Raw genomic sequence first — 20,532 nt, 5'->3', positions numbered from 1 at the left:
TTTGTGAGAGAATAGACCACCATATCCTCAGTGGCTTGCGGGCTCTTGAATATGTCGACGCAGATTTTTTTTGTGGACGGGCTATGGCTTTGCCTTCGCCCATCGTTTAGCAGCTTTGTTCGAGTTCCTGCCGCGTTTCCGTTGTCGAAGAAGGCCTGCAAATTTCACTGGAGCCGTTCTTTAAGCAGGCCGGTCTCAATCGCAACGAAACCTCAACATGATGCCTCGCAACACGATCAAGACTTGCCAGAGAATTTAGCATTTACTCAAGAAGAGCATGCAAGCGTGCCACATGGGGATATACATTCCAATGCCAATCCCGCTACCTCACAAGGCGACTTCTCACACCGCGGGGTGACTCGTCCCAAAAGGCCTGCTCGAAGGCTAGGCTCCGAACCCCAAGAAGTATATGAGGCAAGAATACGAATGCGACGACGGAATGTTGGTTCAAATGTCGAGCTACAAACCAAATCTACGGACGTCCTTGAAAACATGTTAAACAAGGTAGTTGGGAACAGGCCGAACCACACAGCTGCTCTGCGAGTTCTCAATGAATTGATCGAGCGCCGACATATAAAACCGCAAATACAGCACTATCGGGCATTGATGCTGGCAAACGCTGATGCAATGTCTGGGTCAGCGGTACATGTGAAGAGAATTTTAGAGGAGATGGAGGAGGTTGGAATTCCGACCGATTCGGCGACCCTGCATGCTGCGTTAAGGGTAGGCCCTCTATTTATTAACGCTATAACACCTGGGACGGATCCCTCGTTGACATCCTTGTTGTGTGTTCTAGGCCCTTGCTATTCATCCAGATTATTTGCTTCGTCAACAGGTCCTGCACACCCTTCGTGATCGGTGGTTATCGCTCAGTCCCGCTGGCTGGCACAATCTTGTAACCGGTTTGCTTCGCGACAGGAACTACGAATTGGCATTGGATAAGCTTGAGCGAATGGAAGTTCAGGGCATCCAAGTCAAGCCGTGGCTGTATGCACTTGTCGTTTACAACTTGGCGGATGCCGAAGAATTCGACGAGGTATTGAACCTGATGGAAACGCGTGTCGCAGAAGGGCAGCAGTTTTCGACGAATCTTTGGTTCCATATGCTTGACAAGGCGAGTGCTGCATTGCATCAGGGTTTAACGAGCTACATATGGAAACAACAAGTGCTGCGGGGGTACTTGATCCCTTCCTATGGTGTGTGTAGTAACGTGCTCGCAATCTGCGCTCGCACGGGCGATGTCGAATTGGCAATTTCGGTGTTCGATGTCCTAGGCCAGCGCAACGCTACCTTTACTTTAAACGAGTATGAATCGCTCCTTGACACGTACGTGACGGCTGGAGATGTTGAATCCTCCCTTCGCGTTCTATGTACAATGGAGAAAACGAACGTTGATGTTCGCGAACACTCAACTCGCTCTCTTCTATCCTCCTTGCTTCCATCGGATACGGGAGTCAAAGACGTCTGGCAGACGCTCAAGAGGTTCAAAGAAGAGGAAAACATGAGTATTCCTCTTGCTGCAGCGAACCTGGCGGTTGAACTCGCCGCTCACAAAGGCGATGTCGACGAAGGGATGAGCATATACCGTGAATTGCATAATGTTTGCTCCTCTGGCCCAAACACGTTAACCTTCAATCACCTTTTCAGTATGTGTCACAAGGCCAACAGGGTCGACCTGACCAGCTTCTTTCTCCAAGAAATGCAGCTGCTCAAGGTATTACCAAACCGATCCACGTATGAGATTTTGGTTGTTTTGTGTGTGGAGTTGGGATATTTCGAAGAAGGCCGTAAATATCTGCTTGAGATGACACAGTCTGGGTTTTCATTGACGGAAACCGTGAAAGAGCGAATCAGAGCGAAGTGCGCCAAGTCGAATGACGATTCTGCGAAGCGCCTACAATACGATGCTGCAGTGAGAAAGCCGATATCAAGAGGTTTTAGGAAAGTGAAACTTAGGCTACCAATGAAGGGTTCAAGGGTTGAGAAGGACACATCCCCCGCGGCTACTAGCGAAGCTGCGAGAGATGATACTAGTGACAGTGTGAAAGCAGCACCGAGCTAGGGGAACCTCCTAGCAGCTGCTACGAAGAGCGTGGTGGAGTAAGCAAACAAGAAGCTTGGACACGTTACTTTCTAATCCTTCTTGGGAAAAAACTGCTAAAGTTTTGATTTTCATTGTTTTACGGCAAAGAAGTTGCAAATTAGCATCTTGAAGGTCGGTACAGTGGAGCTCGAAATGAGCTTTCCATATTCTGGATGAACGAGTTGCTTCTCCAGTCCTAAGTGCCAAGATTATTAGTGTGGAGCTTATTCAAGATTGGTTAGGTTATCTTCAAATTTGAATGTTCCAGTATGGAACCCAAACATTACTGACCTCACTATAGTTACTGGAAGCATAGTACATGCCACATCCTTTTTTGCATCAAAGTAATCAGAATACACCACGAACAGACATTGTAAAAACATTGTAGACAGACCAACTCGTGGAAAGATGGCACGGAATCTCCAACCATGGAAGCGTGAATTTATTTGCCACATGATTCTTAGTAAATCATTAACTACATCGCAAATGGCCAAGGCTGCTGGGTGTAGCGAGCGTACCATCACGCATATCCGCAAAAACCTCTGGTTATTTGGCAGTGCCAGTCCCCCTCTAATACATGCCGGCCGGCCCAGAAGCATTACGCCTCCAATGCTTGACGCCCTTTGCGATCACCTCACCGAAAAACCTGGCCTATATGTTGATGAGATGGTCGTCGTTCTTCAGGATGAATTTGATATATTAACATCCACAGCCAGTGTTAAACGGGCTCTTTGTCCAGCAGGTTGGACCAAAACATCAAGCGTCGACTATCATGGAATGCGTCAACTTCAAGCCCTTCTCAGGCCCACATGAGTTCAGTGAACTGATGCGTGCGCTTTTTCACATGTATAGGTCAGAAACACCAGATCTGATCTCCTTTGACTGGCTGCAGAAAACATTGGATTTGAAAGTGGTTTGCAAGGACACGACAAAGGAAGAGGTTGGGATTTCAACCCCGCCGAGTCTTGAACGAGCTATCCAGAAATGTGCGAGGATCAACTCCCCAAATTCCCTGGATTTCCTCTGCCCGCCCGCCGACTATAGTTGGACTGGTTGGATGGGATTAGCTATCGATGACTTGAAAAAAGAAGTTACAATCAAAACTGAAGCAAAGTAAGAGAATAAATAGTTTTCGTCTCTTGCTTTGTGACTTACTGTCCCTCTTTCCTACAGGTGTGATGGTCCATTGTTTTCCATCCTCGGTCAAGGCTTGGCCGCTGACGGCCACCGCCGCGTTCTTGCGCATCGTCTCTTTCGACACCGGCCGGATCACTGGGGCATTATGATCCGAGATCACTCACCATTGAACCAGCACAAGAGCTGTAAGGATTATCTTCTTCGAAGTGAAATAATGGGAATCACTTCGATCATATATCGCCAGATGAATGAAGTACGTTGGGATCCCTCAAAATCCAAATATACGGAGCCGGAAGAATTAATATACTCGGGTGGTCCTTTAATCGTATGTTCATCGCCCATTTCTCCTCCTTTTTAGATGGATGCAACGCTGACATTCCTCTTGGCCACGGTTGTGACCTTTATTCCCGGCAAAGTACGGGTGGTTCAGGCGACTTGCGATCCGTCAAACGCATCCACCTCCCTTACATTCGCACTGAGAGCTTTTTATAATCTTAGCATGTCTTGCTATGACAAGACCACTGCTCAGAAGGTTCTGAAATGGATTCTTTGCCCGCCAAACCCGGCTCAGGGTCTTCCGTGGAGAGGAAAGACAGCATAACGTTTTGGTCAGCTGTTGATGAGGTTGTTGAGGTGACTGCTCTTTTCAGGTCACACTTATTCCTGTTTAAATACTGAGGAGTGCAGCCAAATGATGGTATTATTAATCTTACAAACGCATGCAATTTTCCAGCAGTTAATACCCCGCTCCCTCCCCCCTGTTTTTGTTGGCTTTGGTTGGCATGTTCTCCTGTAGGGTAGAAGCAATGTAATTTCATTAAGTTTTGTGCCTCATAATTGTCTGAAGTTGATGTGTGGCTCTGGTTCATTGTCCACATGGTCTTACTGATGAAAATCACTGAACATTCTCAGGACCCACGCTTTTAAGCAAGAAAAGATGGCACTGAAACTTGTATATCTGGTTAGACAATTTACATAATTAGGGTCTGGAAACCAACTTGGACATGGAAGCCAATTTCGAGCACAACTGTATCTCAATATGCTCTCCGTCGATACTTCATCGGCTGGTAACTATAAGCCTTGTCCATGACAAAACCAAGCGATATAAGAGGATACGAACTTTTTTGGAGCTTGAGCTGTAGATGGATGGGATAAGAATGGGATATTGCAGTATGTGTCAGCACTCTAGCATAGCTTCTCGTACTCCGTACTGTGTCTTTAATTCAACCATAATCATAATCCGTGCGGGGTGAAGTTTGCTCTATTATCCACTAATAATTTCCTTGCGATTGTCTTATGCTTGTCTTTTGCTTGGATAAATCCAAGATTAACATTCAGGGGTTGGAATGACGTCACAGCACTTAGTTCTTATTGTCGTCCAATCTCAGGGTGTCTGAGATATGTATCCCAAAGTTCAGGAATATTATGACAATCGAATTTCACATGATCTTGGATGTGATTCCAGAATGGGCAGAACTTTTGCTGTGGATTATTCCTGAATGCTCAGTACATTAACATACAGAATTTGATTTGAGGTTGACCAGCATAGCTTTCGTGATCGCTTGCTCATGTTGTCCTACCGTGGGTTTTAAAGGGGTCGATCATGAAATCAAATCTCTTTAAATGGTTCGTTACCTGTGGGCCAGTTGAAGTCCAAGAAATCCCAATCCTCTCTTGGGCTATAATGAAGCCCGTAATATGCGGTACCTGTTGGGTCTGACCGAAAAGCTAATTCAGGGCCCTCAGGCGTCAATACTTAGGCAAATCGTGGCTGGGCCGCGACTCAGGCACCCCGAAGCGCGCCTTGATTTATGCTATGTGACAGACGAGAGTATGGTCTTCTCCGTTGCTTTTTTACCTTGCACTGATATACTTTTTTCCAAATAGTCATAGCAACTTCGGGTCCCTCCTCAACGTACCCTCAGCGTGCTTACCGAAATCCAACGGATGCCCTCGTCCGTTTTCTGGATCTAAAGCATGGCGAAAACTGGGCAATATGGGAATTCCGGGCCGAAGGCACCGGTTATCCTGATAAAGAGGTTTACGGACGAATCCACCATTTTCCGTGGCCGGATCACCATCCGCCTCCGTTTTCTCTCATCCCTCCGATGATGGCGAGTATGCGCAATTGGCTCACCAGTAAATCCAAGGGGAAACGCGTCATCGTTGTGCATTGCAAAGCTGGAAAGGGGAGAAGTGGCACCGCTACTTGCAGCTACTTGATTAGCGAACAAGGATGGAAGGCAGCAGATGCACTGAAGCAGTTTACCGAACGTCGAATGAGGGTCGGTTTCGGTCCTGGTGTTAGCATCCCTAGTCAGGTTCGATACGTTGGGTATGTTGATCGTTGGGCAAACAAATACAATAAAAAGTACGTCGAGCGTCCAGTGGAGATCTTGGAAATACACATCTGGGGCCTACGACATGGTTTGAAAGTGCAGGTAGAAGGCTTTGTGGACGAAGGCCGAAAAATAAAATGCTTTCACCGATTCCATCGCAGCGAACGAACCACTATGGATGGAGACAAGGAGACGCAGGGAAAGAACCTGCCGAATGGAAATGCTTTGCTAGCGAAACCTAATAAAGAAGAAACTATCTCGAATCCTCAAGCAACGACAGCTCCGACCCCAGTGGAAACAACTTCTCCGTTCCAGGCCATCACAGAGCCAGAGCCTCTTACTAGGACTGTTGAGAATATCTCCTTTTTTTCCAAAACGCCCCCTCCGCGTGCGGCTTTCTCGTCTGTGCTTCTCCGCCCACATAAACCACTCATTATCCCCACTTCAGATATCAATATCGACTTTGAAAGACGTGCTACAGCCGCCTATTCCGGGTGGACAATGGTTACTTCCGTGGCTCACGTCTGGTTTAATGCCTTCTTCGAGGGTGGGCATGAGCATGACTCTGGAGTGTTCGAGGAGGAATGGGGAAACCTCGATGGAATTAAAGGAACCTCAAGCAAGGGCACTAGAGCATTCGACAGACTGAAGGTAGTATGGAAATACACAGCGCCTTCTCCCGGCGAAGAAGGCGCAATTATTCCTGGCGGTCCACCCCTTGCTGGCCAAGTTGTCTCAGAGCCAGCACCCGGGGAGGAAGTCCATGAAGGACATGCGGCAGACTGGCGCGGGGCGGACGTGGTTGAAGAAGATAATCTGGAATCTGGGGAACAAGCTTCATCAGAATCTGATGAGAACTCTGCCCCTCAAGATACCAACAACAAAGAAAATCAAACAGTAGATCGAGCACGAACCAAGCAATTACGGACCTCTAGTTTCCCTAGCGATTCATTACTTCTAAAACGGAGCCCACTCTCGGTAGCTGCTAGGAGACTTGGCCTTCGTCGACGGAGCTCTGCAACGGCTGGGGTTAGCTTGGTGAACGCTCCAGGAAATTCTGCTACTAATACAAGCGAAATCCAGAAACCGAGAGAAAATATAGGTGCCGGAGCAGCGACACGAAATATAAGCTCAAAGAGAAACGCTACATAGACACTAGACTTAGTCGCATCGGACACAGTAAGAGGTCCATGCGTAGGCCGGACGTATAGGCAATATTCCTGGATGTAACCGGGAGACAGATGTATATAACATTTTTAGATATCTAAATCTTTAGCCCTGGGAATGATTTGTTCAAGTCCCATTTAGCATACGTCCATTCTGTACCGTAGATAGGCTCTCCATCTACAAGCGATACAGATTCCCCCGCATATCGAGCATTCTCGCTACTTGGAGCAGGACTCCTGCGTACGCATGAAGGAGTACGAGGATTGAGTCGTTCGGGAGAACCGTACGGTTGTGTTGTTTCAGGCCCAGTTCTCATGTTCACAAAAAGTCATTATTTCATAACAGAGAGAATACCAATGTGCTTTCTTTCAGGACTGAGCAACAATCGTCAAATATCATCCTCCTCTCCCTCTTCCTCGGCCTCTTCCACCACGACCTCCGCCTCTGCCGCGTTCTCCTCGTCCCATATCACCACGGGATTGTTGTGCACCGCCACGCCCACGAGTTGACGGTTGGTTTTGCTGCTGCTGATCTCTAGCTATCTCGACAACTTCTTCTGGAACTCTGAGAAATTTGATCTGAACAAAATCCGGAATGTTAGCGCCACTAAAAAGGCTAGCTTTCCCGGGGAGAACAAAACACTTCTAACGAACATTATTTCCTCTAACATAAACTTCAGGTAGTCTGAAGAATCTGTCTCCTTCGGGACTGGTCTGAACGACTTCTTTGAGGGTAAGATTCATCCAACTGTCGCAGTTGACCAGGTGACCATTGAGGGTTTCTCCGTTCTTTAGCTCGACGAGCATCGGATGGCCTTGCGACGCATTGAGAAGACCTAGAGGAAGCTTTGAATTGTAAGAATGTGTCACTTGTGGGGGACCGCAAACGCGCGGAAGACACACCATGATGCCCTCCAAAATGGTATGGTTTATAAAGCTGGAAGACGTGACTCGGGAAATCAGGCTCTGTAGCTCGGAAGAACTCTGTTTCTATCAGTTCGCTTGAACGTATCCTGGCGTTTCTTGATTTTTAGAATATCCGGGCAGCGTACGGAGTACTCCGCACTTATCTCTTAACTTGACCTTGATCGCCGGTTGACGATGAATTGCGCTGAAGCATAGCTGGATCAATAGATAATCCGCGATGTCTACGGAGAGGGTTATTCCGTTCCAGAAACGGGTTAGCGCAGGCCTGGGCGTTTACGAATACGAGGAGTGACTGGACTCAGCCCTGTTTGCTCCCAGATGCGTGTTTCCGACTTGATGATGGGGTGAAGGACACTCTCTTTAAAACCAATCTCTCTTTTTTGAAATAACACTCTTTTTTCCCTTTACTGGTACCTATCACCATGTTTGGCTGAGGCACGCTGAACCTCAGTATGGTTTGGTCCGCCAAGACCTCCACGCTTTTCCTCCTCGCCGGCTCCGCTCTCGTCTCCTCCGCCGCACTTCCATCTCACTCGATTGCCGCGATCGGCACCTCTATAGTATCTCGGCGAGGTGGGATCATCTTCTGTCCATAATAATGGGGCCACCAACGGGCTGACTTCCTCCAGATGGCAGTTATCTACCCATAACCTTCGAGGCCGCGTGCAGCGGGTGTTTTGACGGTGAAGACGCTGAAGTCGTACGTCCCACGCTATCAACGACGGTGATATTTAAAATCATCTTTTTCCTTAACAAGGGCAATAGGTATTCAACTTGGACCTATTGAGTACAAGTTCCGTCTGTGGGGAAAGCCGCGTCCGTCTCAATGGCCGAGAGTTGAACTTGACCTGGGATGGAACCACAGCAGCCGGTGAAACCAACCTTACCGGGAAACTCTCCCAGGGAAAAGGGGATACGACCCTTTCTATGAACTATCGAGCTGTCTGTGTTGCCAGCCCTGAAGACTCCGTCGAGGCGTATGCTGCCCAAATTCTTGCCGTCACGTTCTACCCCGCTGGTCGGGTTGGTGAAGACAATGAAACTTCTGGATTCGCCCTTTCGTTTAATTCCGTAGGGAATCCAGAGGTCTTTAGATTGTTAACGTCCCCGGTATCCATTTCCGAGGAAGGTAACTCTTTTGAGTCTTGGCTAGACTCTTCCGACTCCGACCAGTTCCATGTCCAGGATAATAACACTGATAAACCCTCCCGAATCGATGATCTAGAGGAAGAGCTGCAGCAATTGCACATATTAAAACAAGAGGCACAGAAGCTAGACGATCTTATCAAAGAAAAGGACCAACAGATTAGGATGCATCTTGTCCACGATTGTTTGTGCCTCAAATCGAGGCTCAAAAATTGCGAAACTTTGAAATGTTTTGTTGAAACCTCGATCAAGTTTGTGCCAGATATTTTTCGTCTTATGAAATATCGCTTTGGCACACTTCCTTCTACTTTATCTGGCACCCCTTGCCGTCCTGTCGATGGCGGACGGGGATATCAAAACTCGACGTCACCCATAAAATCACCGACTGGTTCTTCGAACGATAGCCAAGTGACTGTCGAAACTAAGCCAGATAGCACCACACCCCGGTTGCCTCAAGCTCCGGTTATTAGTCCACTAAAGCCACGGCCCATGGGAAACGTGATTGGCGATATGGCTGCGGTGCTCCTTCTCGTCGTTATCGTAGCATTAACTTTCAAGAGGTGTGGCAATTCTCTTTCCTGTCGCCGGCGTCGTGTTGATTTTGCCGCGAGACGCGAAGAGAGGCGTACTCGTCATGCATATCGAGCAGCTGCATGTCGATACAGATTCAGATTATGGTGGACCGGGTTATGGAATTCTTTACATGGAATTCCCAATCCACAGCCACCACAAAGCCGTGCTCGTTTTAACCTACCGGAGGCCGATAGTAACGTTTTCAGAGATCCGCGGCAGCCTCCTCAGCCGGGCGAAAATACCATGCGGAATGAGATCTTAGGGTTCCGTCGAGCCCTGGAATACGTGGGGCAGCTCGTTCACATAAATGGGTCCCAGGATCCTGCCCTCCATAATCATCAAGCTTCCGGGGATTTAGCAGAAATAGGTATTATCAGAGGATCGGCAGGAACCCCCACAGTAATATCCTCTGTTGCTCCGTTGACAACTGTAGGCTCCCCGCGGACGAGTACTGTTCTCAGTTATGACGAGACCGATGATTCTGGCACGATCGAGAGCATTGATCTGGAGACTGCAACTATGTTAAGTGCTTGAGGTGATTGGGAGTACGCAGAACTATTTTCGACGATATATTCCTCTGATATGTAATAATTACTTGACCTTGGCTTTACTTGATGACGGATATAAAGCCGTCTTTTCTATCGTACCGGTATATAACAAATCTCCGTTCACATCACTAAGCTCTCATTTCGCTCACAAGCGCGTTGTTTCCATCATCCACCAGCAGCCGGGTTACGATTTTCCATATTAAACAGAGGACTTTTGTTGCGTTTACGGTCTACATTCCACTATCCGCTGCGCGGCCCAGCGAAGGCCATTCCATCAACAGAGAACAAGGTGTAGTTGATGCTCCAGGTAGTATCAATGCCCCAAATGATTCTCATCCGATCGTAATACCGTCTTCTGCGTACGATGAGTGCCCTCAAAATACCCTGGGTAATGCCCTTCCTTATGTCATTCCCGATGGACTCTCTTCGTGCGATTCCTGGAGCCGAGCAGTCGATATTCCTTACCCGAACTTTTCACACTTTAACGGATTAATATCGCAAAGAGGAAAGGTCCGCAAATAGGGCTGTTGTTCGCTTTCTCTCTTGCCATATATCGGAGCTAATTGTTTTTTGTATTGGTATGGTTGTAGTTGGGCAACGTGTGTTCACAACTAGTTAGATGGCTAGGGCGAACTCAAGCACCCTAGGTGACAGGCTGAGAGGGCCATTGGTTAAGGTAAACTGACTCAAGTAGTTACCTGAGCCAATTTTCAAAGGAGGGAACATATCAAGAGATCTTCATGGTTATGCACTTTTCATGAATGGGAAAGCGGAGGAGGAAAAAGCAAAAGGGCTCGCAAGTGATCCCCTCTGTGTAACAGCGAACAACAGAACCATGGCGACAGCCGCGATCCCAGTCATGAGAACACATAGATGTCCTTTTAAGTGAATATGTGGATCGACCACTCAAGAGACTGTATAAAAACACAACTATTGATACGCTGGAGAAATATATGAATCAAATCAGCCCGATCTCACGATGCCTCTTAGATCAGTCGGAATGTGTTTACATTCTTGGAAAAGATACACTGCATTGGGAGAGACGCACTCCCGAAAGACAGTCCTGTAAAGGGTCCCTGCATGAGAAATAAAAGACAATGTCAGCATCGAGAGGAGGGAAAAGGAGGTGTTTACGGACTACTTGGTCCTTGGTACAGGGCAAGCACTCGTATGAGAATGGAGGTTCGAGGGTCACCACAGAGTGTTTTGAGATAAATTTCCGCCTTCATAAGAGAATCAAGCCGATATTTTACGGGCGGAGCCATTCTGCCCATGCCGAGAAGTGGAGGTACATGAATGGAACGCGTCTGGAATCGGACGAGAGCTGCGTTATTTTCGTTCTTCAGGGAACACCCGGGCCCAAAAGATGCAACCGAAGCCAATCCTTGACAAGACTAAGGGAATGATTAGCCAGTCCCAGCGAATCGTGATCCATGCCGGGTGCCATGAAGGAGGAGGGATCTCCAAACCACAGTCAGGTCAGGTTCAACTAATAGCAGAGAAACGCTCGCAACGTTTCAAATCTCGACGTCGGAATCTGTTAGACCTTGAGAGTCAGCTTCAACGTATTCTTCACGAGTTCCTCCAGTAACTAATGAGAGTGAATTGGGGGCTATCCTTCCTGCCCCCACCATTTCCTCGTGGCCAAGAACTTGCGCTGGCCGATTCCACTGCGTCTCGAGAGCCATTAACGAGGGGAATGAACTGCGGGTAATCTTGATGGTTACACTGCCTGGTGCTGAGCAAGGACCTCGCCCAATGAAATGGCATTGGCCGGGGAACACCAAGCTAAATATCATAATCTGACAAGCATGGCCCTTGCCTTTTTTTTTTCTCACTGGACTTTTCTCGGTTCTCCCATGGAGAAGAGGAGCACAATGGTCGGAAGATCTTTACTTGAATAACAACGGTCTTCCGGAGACCCTTACCTCAGGCTCCTTTTTCCTTCTTCTAATCGTTGTTCCTCCCGGGATCAATTCAAAGCTCTTTGCAAGCTGGATATTTTCACAGTTAATTCGCTGGTCATAGCGCTGGTACTAGATACGGCCATGCGGAGATCAAAATGTGGGTGGATTTATATGTGATTTTCCCATACCTGGATGTGCTAGCCATGTATGAAAGTGCTAGCCATGTATGAAATTGCTAATGTTAGCTGCTTTGACAGCTCTTCTGCTCATAAGTGCCGTTATCCTCCTGCAAGCAGCTCATGCCGACCCTGCAATAACGAGCTTTGCTTCACACCAGCTCATGGGATGGGAATCAAAGGGTGATTCATGTAGGAAATATCCAGCATTTGCTAAATCTAGTTTTGTGAGACTGACTTTTTCATGTAGGGAAACCAATAACCTGTGATCCAGGACATACATTCACAGTCTCAGATGGCTTTGTCAGATGCTGCACTGATGTCAATTCTAACTGTGCCTTCGTCACACGCTGTTCGAGCAATATAATGTCCTTTGCCGATAGGACACAGAAATGGCAAGCTCTCAACCTCCACAAACAAGCCTACTTTTCAAAACGAATAGACTGACAGTTGTTGGAATGTCAGTGCTTCCGGTCAGACTTGTGTGACTATGACCATATATGAAACATTCTCTCCAAATGCAGCATTTGTGAGGGATCTGTTTTGCTGGGATGGATGGAGCGCATTTACCATCTTTGAAAAAACCCCTTCTACTGCTGCAACCACAGCAACAGGTGATCACACACACTCTACCTTTTCAAGCCTTGGAAAATCTAAAAGCTGACCGAATCTCTTGCAATCTAGCTACGCCTCCGGCCCAAAATACCCCTCCTGCTCTATTATCTACGACTCTCGCTTCTGTTGGTCGTACATCGTCTGCTCCTACTGCAACCTCTACTTCCACGTCGCCCGACAACTCTTCTCAAGAATCAGATGGGGGTAAGGCTTGGGTTGCCGGGACTGTGATCGGGCCCGTTGTCGGATGCGTCCTCGTCGGCGCACTAGGTTTTTGGATTGGGCGCCGCCGACAAAGGAAAGATACAATTCCGATGGCAATAGATCCTAGTCAATACGCAGAGAGTTCCCACGCCTATGGATCGAAACCGTACCTACGTAACCCGCTTCAGGAACTCCCCGGCAGCCAATTGACGCCGGCCGCGGAGATGGAGGCTTCAGGATCCGGATTGAAGCCCCGGTGACACCGAGCCGCCTAATAGAACATCAAAGATGTACGGAGTATAAAGAGCCTGGAACTAATTTTGCCTAATATACGTCATTATGGGAACGAAAATCGAAGCAATCAACCGAAATCTGACGATATATACGAAACGTGACGGCCAGAAAAAGGGCCCTCTACATCTCTGCCTCTTGGGAGTTACAAGTTAGCTTACAGGATACGGAGTACACTATACTTATATACCCATCCTTTAGAAGCCAAAAGATTATGAAACATCACTTATTTAGGTCTTAGAGCAAATTGAGAATTCGACTTTTCCTGCTCGTCTAGAACTGGGAGTTAGGGATAATAACCAAACGTCCGGTTCGGGCTTCGTCGAAAGAAGAGAGAAATCGCCCCTTGGCTTGGTCGGTGCAGGGTCCAGCGCAGCCGAGGCGTTGCAGCCTGCAGGGCCCTGCAGGGGCTGAAGATTGGGCCAAATCTACATATGCCTGACAGGGTCTGACCACATCAAGCAGCGTCATAGGCTTGGACGCTTCAACCAAAAGAGCACCGCCCCAGTGATATTTTTATCTGTAACCCATGTCGCAGTGCTCATCGCACCCATAGAGAGTAGACGTGCCAGGCCAATGTGCATAACCACATTTAAGAATGAACTCTGCATTAGGAGACCCTGAATTCGGCTAATACTTGTGCTACCTGCACTTTTCTATATGCAAGGGTATGAGAAGTTCAACGGTTGGGGGCTCTGTTGTAATGAAGCGCCCCCCCGGCCCCCGCGAGTTCTGGTGATTAATTCAAGACTTTGCCTCGCTAACTACTATAACGAGTGAACGTTCGACTTAAGCCGAATACCTATCGGCCCCTTTGCTAGGGATATATTCAATTCATATAGCGTGGAATATTGCGGCTGCCACATAGTACAAACCCGACCTATCCTCGAATAATTTCAGAATACTGAAAAAAAAGGACTACACTCTGGCCTTTTTGGAGGGTGGATTTGTATTGTCTTTCTCGCCACCTCCTTCGCTACTGACACCTTGATCATCACCATCATCTTCATCCTCGTCCTCCATGACAACAAATCTTCTCTTTGTCCGCTCTCTGACAACCGCATGTTCTGCGCGAGCTCCACTCTCTTCTTCCTGGATCTGTTGCTCGTCCGTTACAGGCGTTGCGCTTTCAGCCGGCTCCCTTGTTACCTTCATGCCAAAGGCTTTGAGTAAGTTCTCATAGCCTTCTTCAACATTATGTAGGGTTTCTTCGAGCTTCTGCACTCGTTCAGCCTGGTCAATCTGAATCAGCATGTCTCGATGGCGTTTGAACAGTCGCTGCTTAACAAGCATCCGCCACCAGTAGTATCGCCTATCATGCTCGTCTGGAGCACGGGACTTGAGAATACGTAGTCGGGGTAGGTTGACATTGTGAGAGCCACGATGAGACATGGGGATAAGGCTGAGCAGGTACATTTCTACCAGGTGGGCAAATTGAGTCGGTGCGATTTTGTATTTTGTACGGATGTCGCGGAGAGTCTCAACGGGGATAAGACGGGATGTAGGAACGAGGCGGTGCTGAGCACGGCCTGATTGAGTGGCGGGATACGGGTTTGCGTTAATTGTGACATTGTGGTGTCTGAAAACGGGTTGAAGGAGATGATAATCGTTTGTGTCGCGGAGAGAGTCAAAGGCCTCGTTTGGATCTTCAACAGTAAGCTCGTAGACAGTAGGGTCTTTGAGGGAGGCACGATGGATAGTTTGATAAAGCTGAGTGCCATGACCAGATAATTGATGAGGTTTAAGGATGAGGAATTGAGAGATGCGGAGGCGCGACGGTAGTTCCGCCAGGTTAATCACGGTTTCGTACGGAAAGGGGCCGTTCGAAACTTTGCACTTTTCGCTCGTTGGGGAGTAAAAGTACCACTTGTATGTTGTACCGTATCCCACGAAGGAGTAGATAGAAGCATCTGGGGTAGGAGGCTCGGGCAATTTCTCATATCTAGACGAGTTAAATGGAGAAACGGTTTCATTGGCGGGAAGGGAACTAACACAAAGTATACCATCCATCTTTCTAAGGTCCATTCAGGGTCATTTATTTCAATTGGGGTTCCACCCTCGATGAAGAGAGACGCAAATATCTGAATACGCTCCAAGAGCTCCTGGACATCCGGATCGGCTAGACAACCAGCCCATACTTCATAATTGCGATCGCCCTTAGTGTACGTATGAACAATTTCTCCGGGGGGTTTAAAATCTTTTGCAGACTTATCCTTCGTCAGGGATTCCTCGAACTTTTTGAGGGGAGTGAACGATTCTGGTTGGTTACGTGTCAGCTATCGCATCGCAATGACTTCCAATATTTTCTATGAAAGAAGAGATATACCTTCTGGTAAGAATGGCTTTAATATTTTGTTTAAATCCACCGCAGAGATGTCCTTGACCGTTTTGAATTTCTCGTCGTATGAGATGCAAACGTTCGATCTCAAATCATGCGCTGCAAAGCGAAGCTGAATCATCAATCCCATATATCCAAATATCGTTTCGCTGTCGCCAAAAATGGAATAAGTAAACTCAGGGTAGAATGTTGAGAGCGTGCTAAGCTTGCCATCGCCCTTTGGCTGGACGATGGAGACTTGAACGGCGTCATTGGAGCTGCAGGTCCCTAATTCCGCTTGGTTAGGAAATCAGAATCAATGTGCATTCAATTGGCGCATGCTTACATGCAGATTGGTCCTCCATTGTCGCTTTCCACTCAGAGATTCAAGTGATGCCTGGTGATTAGTCTCACTGCCCAGCAGCCCGCATGTTCTTGAGCTTCACTCAAGACGCGACATCATGGCCAGAAGTCAGCTTTCCATTTAAAACAGCGCGTGTCTCTACAACTTCAACTAAACTGTGTTTGGATTAGTTAGCGTTATGCGTGGTGAAATCATGATGACTAATCTAGATGATGCTGCTTTAAGCCCTTGTGCTACAAAGGATACAGCCAGTTGTTCGGCTTTCACTCTGAAGGAAAGCTGCCTCAAGCAAGTGAGAAAAAGATCAGGCCAACGAGGTTCTTGGGAACTACTAGTCGCCAGTGCGCAACCAATGGCTAGGTGTTCTCCCAAAGACAAGAGCGTGAGTAACAGACTGGATTCACTGCCTGATATCTTGCAGACAAGTTCTGACCATGACCAACCTCAATGCAATCATCATATGCATTCTATATAAACTATATACAGTTCTAAAATAAAATACTTAAACGGTAACATTGTAATCATTAATCACGCTTCGTGGTTCTTCATACTTCCCGATACTCTTCCATTCCATATCCAATCCAAAGCCTTTTGGACCCCCAACACGTAGACCACGCTCATCGCTAGTCCATAACGGATGTGCTGGCATAGCAATCACACGAACCTTGAGCCCATAGCGCAAATCTTGCGAACCAATCGCTTCTCCATCTTGACCTAAAATAGAAATCAAATCGGGAACTGTGCAGATGACATCTTGGTTAGTCGGGTCTTCCGGGTTCTCTTCGTCGTTCACATATGCGGCGTAAAGGAATTCGTTTTGGAAGGGCAGGATGAGCTGGCGTTCAGTGGTGGACGACGATGAATCCGAGACATCCTGCTCCATTTCGTCTTTTGAAAGTGGTGCTAGGACGCAATGGCCCATCGTGTAGCCACGGCTGATGCCTCGCTGGACATCAATAATCTTTCCGGTATAAAGGAGTTTGCCGGGTGTTGTGTCAAACTGAGAACTCAGAGGGTCAGCCAATAACATTGTAGTACGGTTGTTACAAATCTCTGACTTACAATCGCCTTAATCACATCAGTTTTGCAGCGGCGAGCCATGTGAATTGCTCTACCCAAATACCAGGCTTGGGAGACAGTGTTGGGAACTGCGTATTTCTTCACCACGTCTCCAGTCAGTGGAGTGGCAGAGACAGCAGTGTTAAGTCCCAGATCAATACAGATAGCTCGCAGCATAGTTTCAACCTTAGCGTTGTTTGTGGCACTCTATGAAAGGGATTTGTTAGTAGTGCTGAAGGAGAGCTGGATTGCTGTAGTGGATTGGTCAAGTATGACACTAGCTGGGAGCTCCTTACCATAACAACGGAGACATTGTTTTGTGCGTCGGCCAATATGCATGGAGAGATTGGGTTCCCATACACATAAGGAGTTCCTAAAGATTACAGGGGTAAGCGGTGAAAGGCCTATAGGGTGTTTATCCCAACATACCATGTTCCATCGTCGGATATGCGCGTCCCATTAGATCACCATCAAGAACTGGGATGTCATAGTGCACACCAGTCGGGAAGGTTGTCATACCGTTACCACCGCCAATCTCGTCAGCGATGATAGCCTCAAAATGAGTGTGGCCTGACACCTTTACCGACACTTCAACGGCTTTGTACAGCTCGTACCCTGCGGGAATGCGTTCTCCAGACACGCTTGGAGCTCCGTACCAAGACCCGAAAACGCAGACGTCAGAATTTTTTATGCTATCGAGAGAGGCAATACGCATTTTTCCTGGCGGGTTATCCTTCAGCATTTCAAGAGAAACGAGGTACTGCAGATAAGAAGGGCCGCCGCCACCAGTACCCAGAACTCCTGTTCCCGATGCGATAAACTCAAGGTCAACGGGACTGGGATACCAAATACCATTCCGCACATCAGGTGTGTAGGATGGGATGTCGATATGAATGGAGTGCTTGACGGCAGAGACAGCAGCATCTTCAGCGGCTGCAGCCTTAGGTGCTTCATCATCAACCCCGTGTTCTTCATTTGCAAACACGTTCAGCTCGACATTGGACACTTCTCCTTCTTCAGGCACTCTGAGCTTTCCAACGGCCTTGACTAAGATTCTGGTGGCCTTGTTTGAGACATACTGAAGGGGCAGTTTTTCAACTTCAGCAATTCTAACATCTTTTCGATCAGCGCCACGAGCAATAGCCACTTCTACCGCACTCTCCTCGGCCTTCTTAAGCACTTCCTTTTCACTTCGCTCAGCAAGAATTTCAATCACATCAATGGTACCCGCAACCTTGGCAATGGCGGCACCAACTGCGTTTGCAGAGTCATGGTGAGGGGGTATGATGCACTCCTCAACTCCTTCAAGGGAGTCCATGTAAACGATTGAGCCGCCGCCGACAAGGAGAGCGGTGACCGGAAGTGCAGAGACCTTCATGCCTTCAACTGCGCGTTCCAGGATCTTTCGGATGCACTTACGAGCCTCACTGACAACGTCCAGTGGGATTGACGCTACCTTGGAGGCGTCGCCGAGGCTCTGTGATCCCGTTGCCACCACGACATCGGTTGCTGTCATGACATCGCCTCCGAAGACCAACGCCTTCTCGGTGAGATAGTGTCCCACTGAATCCGGCCCAACGCTAACACGGCCCGTGGCCTCATGACGGCGGACGATGCTACCTCCACCGAGACCCACGGACAGCACTTCTGGCATGGAAAACGCGGTTCTTACGCCTCCCACGTCGACAAAATTTGACGCTTGACGAGGGAAGCCGGAAGGGAGCAATGCACAAACGTCAGAGGTGGTGCCTCCGACATCAATAACGAGAATTTGACGTTCGGAAGAAGACTTAGCGCCCTGCCTGTCCAGTCCAGCCAAAAAGGCAGCACCGGTCATACTATTTGTAGGACCACTTGCAAACGTCTTGATAGGGAATTCAGACGCAGCCGCGGCGTCCGTTAAAGTACCATCATTTTGTGTAAGATACAACTGACACGAGAGGTGAAGATCAGACATAGCCTTACAGAAAGCACGGACTGTCCTTCTAGCCAGCTTAAGAATGGAAGCATTGAGTATGGTGGCATTCTCTCTTTCGAGGAAACCGACACCACCAATGGAATGTGAGCAGACAATAGAAAGTGAAGGATCAAGCTCAAGCATCATCTTCCGGCATGTCTCTTCATTAATGCCGTCATGATCTAGTGGAGAGAACACCCCGATAATCGCCACCATGCTAATACCAGCTTCGCGGATGCTGGCCACCGTCGCTTTGATCTGCTCGGGGTCAAGGGGTTTAATTTGGCGGCCATCGACTTCTAGGCCTGTGCGGGAAAGGGGAGCCCGGTTAGTCTATAGTCTGCCGATAGAGGCTACAATCCATAGTCTTACCGCCATCCAAATAGAAAATAGGCCCGCGCATAATCCTAGTCAGGGCCGGAGGGAAATCGGTGAATGGAGGTATCTGGCATCGGAATCAGCACAAAAGGTCTTCGTGAGAACCGTTGCTGAATATTCGAACAAACCTGACGAGTAAATGGTCCGCACAGTCTGACTACAGCAACCTTGCTGAGTCTTCGTGCGTCGGCCTCAACCACAGCATTGACGAAATGGGTAGTACCGATAGCAACGCTAAGAATATCCTTGGTGTTAACCGCAGATTGCTGGAGAACGTTCTCTATCACAGTTTTAATACCGCTGGTGACATCCGGCGTGGTAGGAGATTTGCTTGATGCCAAAACACCACGAGAGGGTGTTTCGGATGCCCTGATATCTAGGATGGCTGCATCGGTATTAGTACCGCCGACATCAACGCCAACTCGATACATTTCAAATAAATGTACGGAGTACGAAGTTATGATATTATGCAAACTCAAGCCCCTCAAGGCCGATTAAACAGTTCCAGCTCAAAAAGAACTCTACAATCGTCAGCTTGCATTCACCTAATTATGAGGTGCCTGCGCGGCGCATTTTCAACTCGAGGACGTTGACTCACATTCAAGGAACCTTTTCGGTCGCTCTGCAACGATAACTACCGGAGAGCAAACCATGGTCCTTGGGCGAGGGCGTGGTGTAGGGTATCACTTTATATCGCCGAGAGAGGAGCTGGCAAATTTGTCTGATGGAACCCCCATCTCTTCGTGCTCCATCTCGTGGGACTCCTTGGCCCATTCGGACTCCTCGACGGCCGAGTCGAGCTCTCCGAGGTCGCCAGTCCCATGCCGTCAGCCGAGAGAGGACTCACTGACCACTCTGCAGCAATTTTGGCCCAAGACTGCGCGTTCTCGCGTGGAAGTCGATGTCTGGGGCTTTGTGCCAATGGGAGCCTCGAAACCCCGAACAGGCCCGGCATCCAACCCTCGGACATGGATCCCTTACCCCACAAAGCAAAGGAAAGCGGCGGACGTTCGCCTGTGAGCGGCGAAACAGCGCAGCGTTAACTTTTCCCCATCGCAGAAGTTTTAGTCACCCAACCCAAGGTACCAGATAAGCTTAAGGTTAAACTAGCCACCTCCGTTTGAGAAACGAACAGCCGTCAGGTGCAGGAATCTGAAGCCATCGTCACGAGCTTTCCCATGGTATTGCTTTAGGTGAAATGAAAAACGGTGACAAGACGCCGGCTCGCCAGGCTCCCCAAGGGCCAGCCGGGATCCAGCCCAGTTCGAAATATCTGACCGCGCCGAGACGCTTTACCATTCCCGTTGGTTAGTCTACAAATTTAGTCGATTGGGGCTGCCGGGAA

At 48.3% G+C, this 20,532-nt stretch overlaps 8 protein-coding genes across 8 annotated transcripts; 5 read left to right on the top strand and 3 right to left on the bottom strand.

The window, feature by feature from the left end:
* Nucleotides 1–42: 42 nt before the first annotated feature.
* CIMG_11528 (pentatricopeptide repeat domain-containing protein) lies at nucleotides 43–2,382 on the top strand. Its single transcript, XM_012358490.1, has 2 exons — nucleotides 43–723; nucleotides 797–2,382. The coding sequence occupies exons 1-2, from the start codon at nucleotides 52–54 to the stop codon at nucleotides 2,060–2,062; spliced, it is 1,938 nt and encodes a 645-aa protein (XP_012213913.1). The 5' UTR covers nucleotides 43–51; the 3' UTR covers nucleotides 2,063–2,382.
* Nucleotides 2,383–2,684: 302 nt separating this feature from the next.
* Nucleotides 2,685–3,821, top strand: CIMG_05407 (uncharacterized protein; the record flags this gene model as incomplete). The annotated part of the gene is made up of 3 exons (XM_001245965.2): nucleotides 2,685–3,196; nucleotides 3,257–3,545; nucleotides 3,579–3,821. Exons 1-3 carry the CDS (start codon nucleotides 2,856–2,858, stop codon nucleotides 3,819–3,821), a joined length of 873 nt encoding a protein of 290 aa, XP_001245966.2. The 5' UTR covers nucleotides 2,685–2,855.
* Nucleotides 3,822–4,662: 841 nt separating this feature from the next.
* On the top strand, nucleotides 4,663–6,711 carry CIMG_05406 (dual specificity phosphatase; the record flags this gene model as incomplete). Its single annotated transcript, XM_001245964.2, has 3 exons — nucleotides 4,663–4,846; nucleotides 4,958–5,051; nucleotides 5,108–6,711. Exons 1-3 carry the CDS (start codon nucleotides 4,844–4,846, stop codon nucleotides 6,709–6,711), a joined length of 1,701 nt encoding a protein of 566 aa, XP_001245965.2. The 5' UTR covers nucleotides 4,663–4,843.
* Nucleotides 6,712–6,767: 56 nt separating this feature from the next.
* On the bottom strand, nucleotides 6,768–7,808 carry CIMG_11527 (small nuclear ribonucleoprotein). The gene is made up of 3 exons (XM_012358489.1): nucleotides 7,629–7,808; nucleotides 7,380–7,571; nucleotides 6,768–7,304 (listed from the first exon to the last, which is right to left on the bottom strand). The coding sequence occupies exons 1-3, from the start codon at nucleotides 7,629–7,631 to the stop codon at nucleotides 7,122–7,124; spliced, it is 378 nt and encodes a 125-aa protein (XP_012213912.1). The 5' UTR covers nucleotides 7,632–7,808; the 3' UTR covers nucleotides 6,768–7,121.
* Nucleotides 7,809–7,996: 188 nt separating this feature from the next.
* CIMG_05405 (uncharacterized protein) lies at nucleotides 7,997–10,749 on the top strand. The gene is made up of 3 exons (XM_001245963.2): nucleotides 7,997–8,225; nucleotides 8,282–8,352; nucleotides 8,418–10,749. The coding sequence occupies exons 1-3, from the start codon at nucleotides 8,105–8,107 to the stop codon at nucleotides 9,903–9,905; spliced, it is 1,680 nt and encodes a 559-aa protein (XP_001245964.2). The 5' UTR covers nucleotides 7,997–8,104; the 3' UTR covers nucleotides 9,906–10,749.
* A 1,147-nt stretch (nucleotides 10,750–11,896) lies between these two features.
* Nucleotides 11,897–13,686, top strand: CIMG_05404 (uncharacterized protein). Its single transcript, XM_001245962.2, has 4 exons — nucleotides 11,897–12,194; nucleotides 12,253–12,397; nucleotides 12,468–12,616; nucleotides 12,687–13,686. The coding sequence occupies exons 1-4, from the start codon at nucleotides 12,053–12,055 to the stop codon at nucleotides 13,079–13,081; spliced, it is 831 nt and encodes a 276-aa protein (XP_001245963.2). The 5' UTR covers nucleotides 11,897–12,052; the 3' UTR covers nucleotides 13,082–13,686.
* CIMG_05403 (histone acetyltransferase type B catalytic subunit) lies at nucleotides 13,360–15,894 on the bottom strand. Its single transcript, XM_001245961.2, has 4 exons — nucleotides 15,776–15,894; nucleotides 15,439–15,717; nucleotides 15,105–15,369; nucleotides 13,360–15,054 (listed from the first exon to the last, which is right to left on the bottom strand). Exons 1-4 carry the CDS (start codon nucleotides 15,792–15,794, stop codon nucleotides 14,031–14,033), a joined length of 1,587 nt encoding a protein of 528 aa, XP_001245962.1. The 5' UTR covers nucleotides 15,795–15,894; the 3' UTR covers nucleotides 13,360–14,030.
* Nucleotides 15,895–16,231: 337 nt separating this feature from the next.
* CIMG_05402 (uncharacterized protein) lies at nucleotides 16,232–20,187 on the bottom strand. The gene is made up of 7 exons (XM_001245960.2): nucleotides 19,786–20,187; nucleotides 19,316–19,708; nucleotides 19,182–19,254; nucleotides 17,282–19,114; nucleotides 17,149–17,225; nucleotides 16,856–17,059; nucleotides 16,232–16,793 (listed from the first exon to the last, which is right to left on the bottom strand). Exons 2-7 carry the CDS (start codon nucleotides 19,616–19,618, stop codon nucleotides 16,296–16,298), a joined length of 2,988 nt encoding a protein of 995 aa, XP_001245961.2. The 5' UTR covers nucleotides 19,619–19,708; nucleotides 19,786–20,187; the 3' UTR covers nucleotides 16,232–16,295.
* Nucleotides 20,188–20,532: the final 345 nt, after the last annotated feature.

The sequence above is a fragment of the Coccidioides immitis genome (genome assembly GCF_000149335.2).
Source record: "Coccidioides immitis RS genomic scaffold supercont3.4, whole genome shotgun sequence".
NCBI classification, from domain to species: Eukaryota; Fungi; Ascomycota; class Eurotiomycetes; order Onygenales; family Onygenaceae; genus Coccidioides; species Coccidioides immitis.
The sequence above is the reverse complement of the archived record's forward strand: the minus strand, read 5'-3'. Positions and strand labels throughout refer to the sequence as shown.

Excerpts from the sequence above, each read along its gene's own strand:
- CIMG_05403 (XM_001245961.2), bottom strand. Across the intron at positions 15,370-15,438 it reads AAAGCCATTCTTACCAGAAG|AATCGTTCACTCCCCTCAAA; the intron begins GTATATCTCTTC and ends GTAACCAACCAG. Across the intron at positions 15,055-15,104 it reads AGATGGATGGTATACTTTGT|ATATGAGAAATTGCCCGAGC; the intron begins GTTAGTTCCCTT and ends TAACTCGTCTAG.
- CIMG_05404 (XM_001245962.2), top strand. The coding sequence starts at position 12,053 with ATGAAATTGCTAATGTTAGCTGCTTTGACAGCTCTTCTGCTCATAAGT. Across the intron at positions 12,398-12,467 it reads GCCGATAGGACACAGAAATG|TGCTTCCGGTCAGACTTGTG; the intron begins GCAAGCTCTCAA and ends TTGGAATGTCAG. Across the intron at positions 12,617-12,686 it reads TGCTGCAACCACAGCAACAG|CTACGCCTCCGGCCCAAAAT; the intron begins GTGATCACACAC and ends CTTGCAATCTAG.
- CIMG_05405 (XM_001245963.2), top strand. The coding sequence starts at position 8,105 with ATGGTTTGGTCCGCCAAGACCTCCACGCTTTTCCTCCTCGCCGGCTCC. Across the intron at positions 8,226-8,281 it reads CTCTATAGTATCTCGGCGAG|ATGGCAGTTATCTACCCATA; the intron begins GTGGGATCATCT and ends GACTTCCTCCAG. Across the intron at positions 8,353-8,417 it reads ACGGTGAAGACGCTGAAGTC|GTATTCAACTTGGACCTATT; the intron begins GTACGTCCCACG and ends CAAGGGCAATAG.
- CIMG_05402 (XM_001245960.2), bottom strand. The coding sequence starts at position 19,618 with ATGTATCGAGTTGGCGTTGATGTCGGCGGTACTAATACCGATGCAGCC. Across the intron at positions 19,255-19,315 it reads GCGGACCATTTACTCGTCAG|ATACCTCCATTCACCGATTT; the intron begins GTTTGTTCGAAT and ends TTCCGATGCCAG. Across the intron at positions 16,794-16,855 it reads CTGATGTGATTAAGGCGATT|TTTGACACAACACCCGGCAA; the intron begins GTAAGTCAGAGA and ends CTGAGTTCTCAG.
- CIMG_11528 (XM_012358490.1), top strand. The coding sequence starts at position 52 with ATGTCGACGCAGATTTTTTTTGTGGACGGGCTATGGCTTTGCCTTCGC. Across the intron at positions 724-796 it reads CCCTGCATGCTGCGTTAAGG|GCCCTTGCTATTCATCCAGA; the intron begins GTAGGCCCTCTA and ends TGTGTGTTCTAG.
- CIMG_11527 (XM_012358489.1), bottom strand. Across the intron at positions 7,305-7,379 it reads TTTATGTTAGAGGAAATAAT|ATCAAATTTCTCAGAGTTCC; the intron begins GTTCGTTAGAAG and ends GATTTTGTTCAG.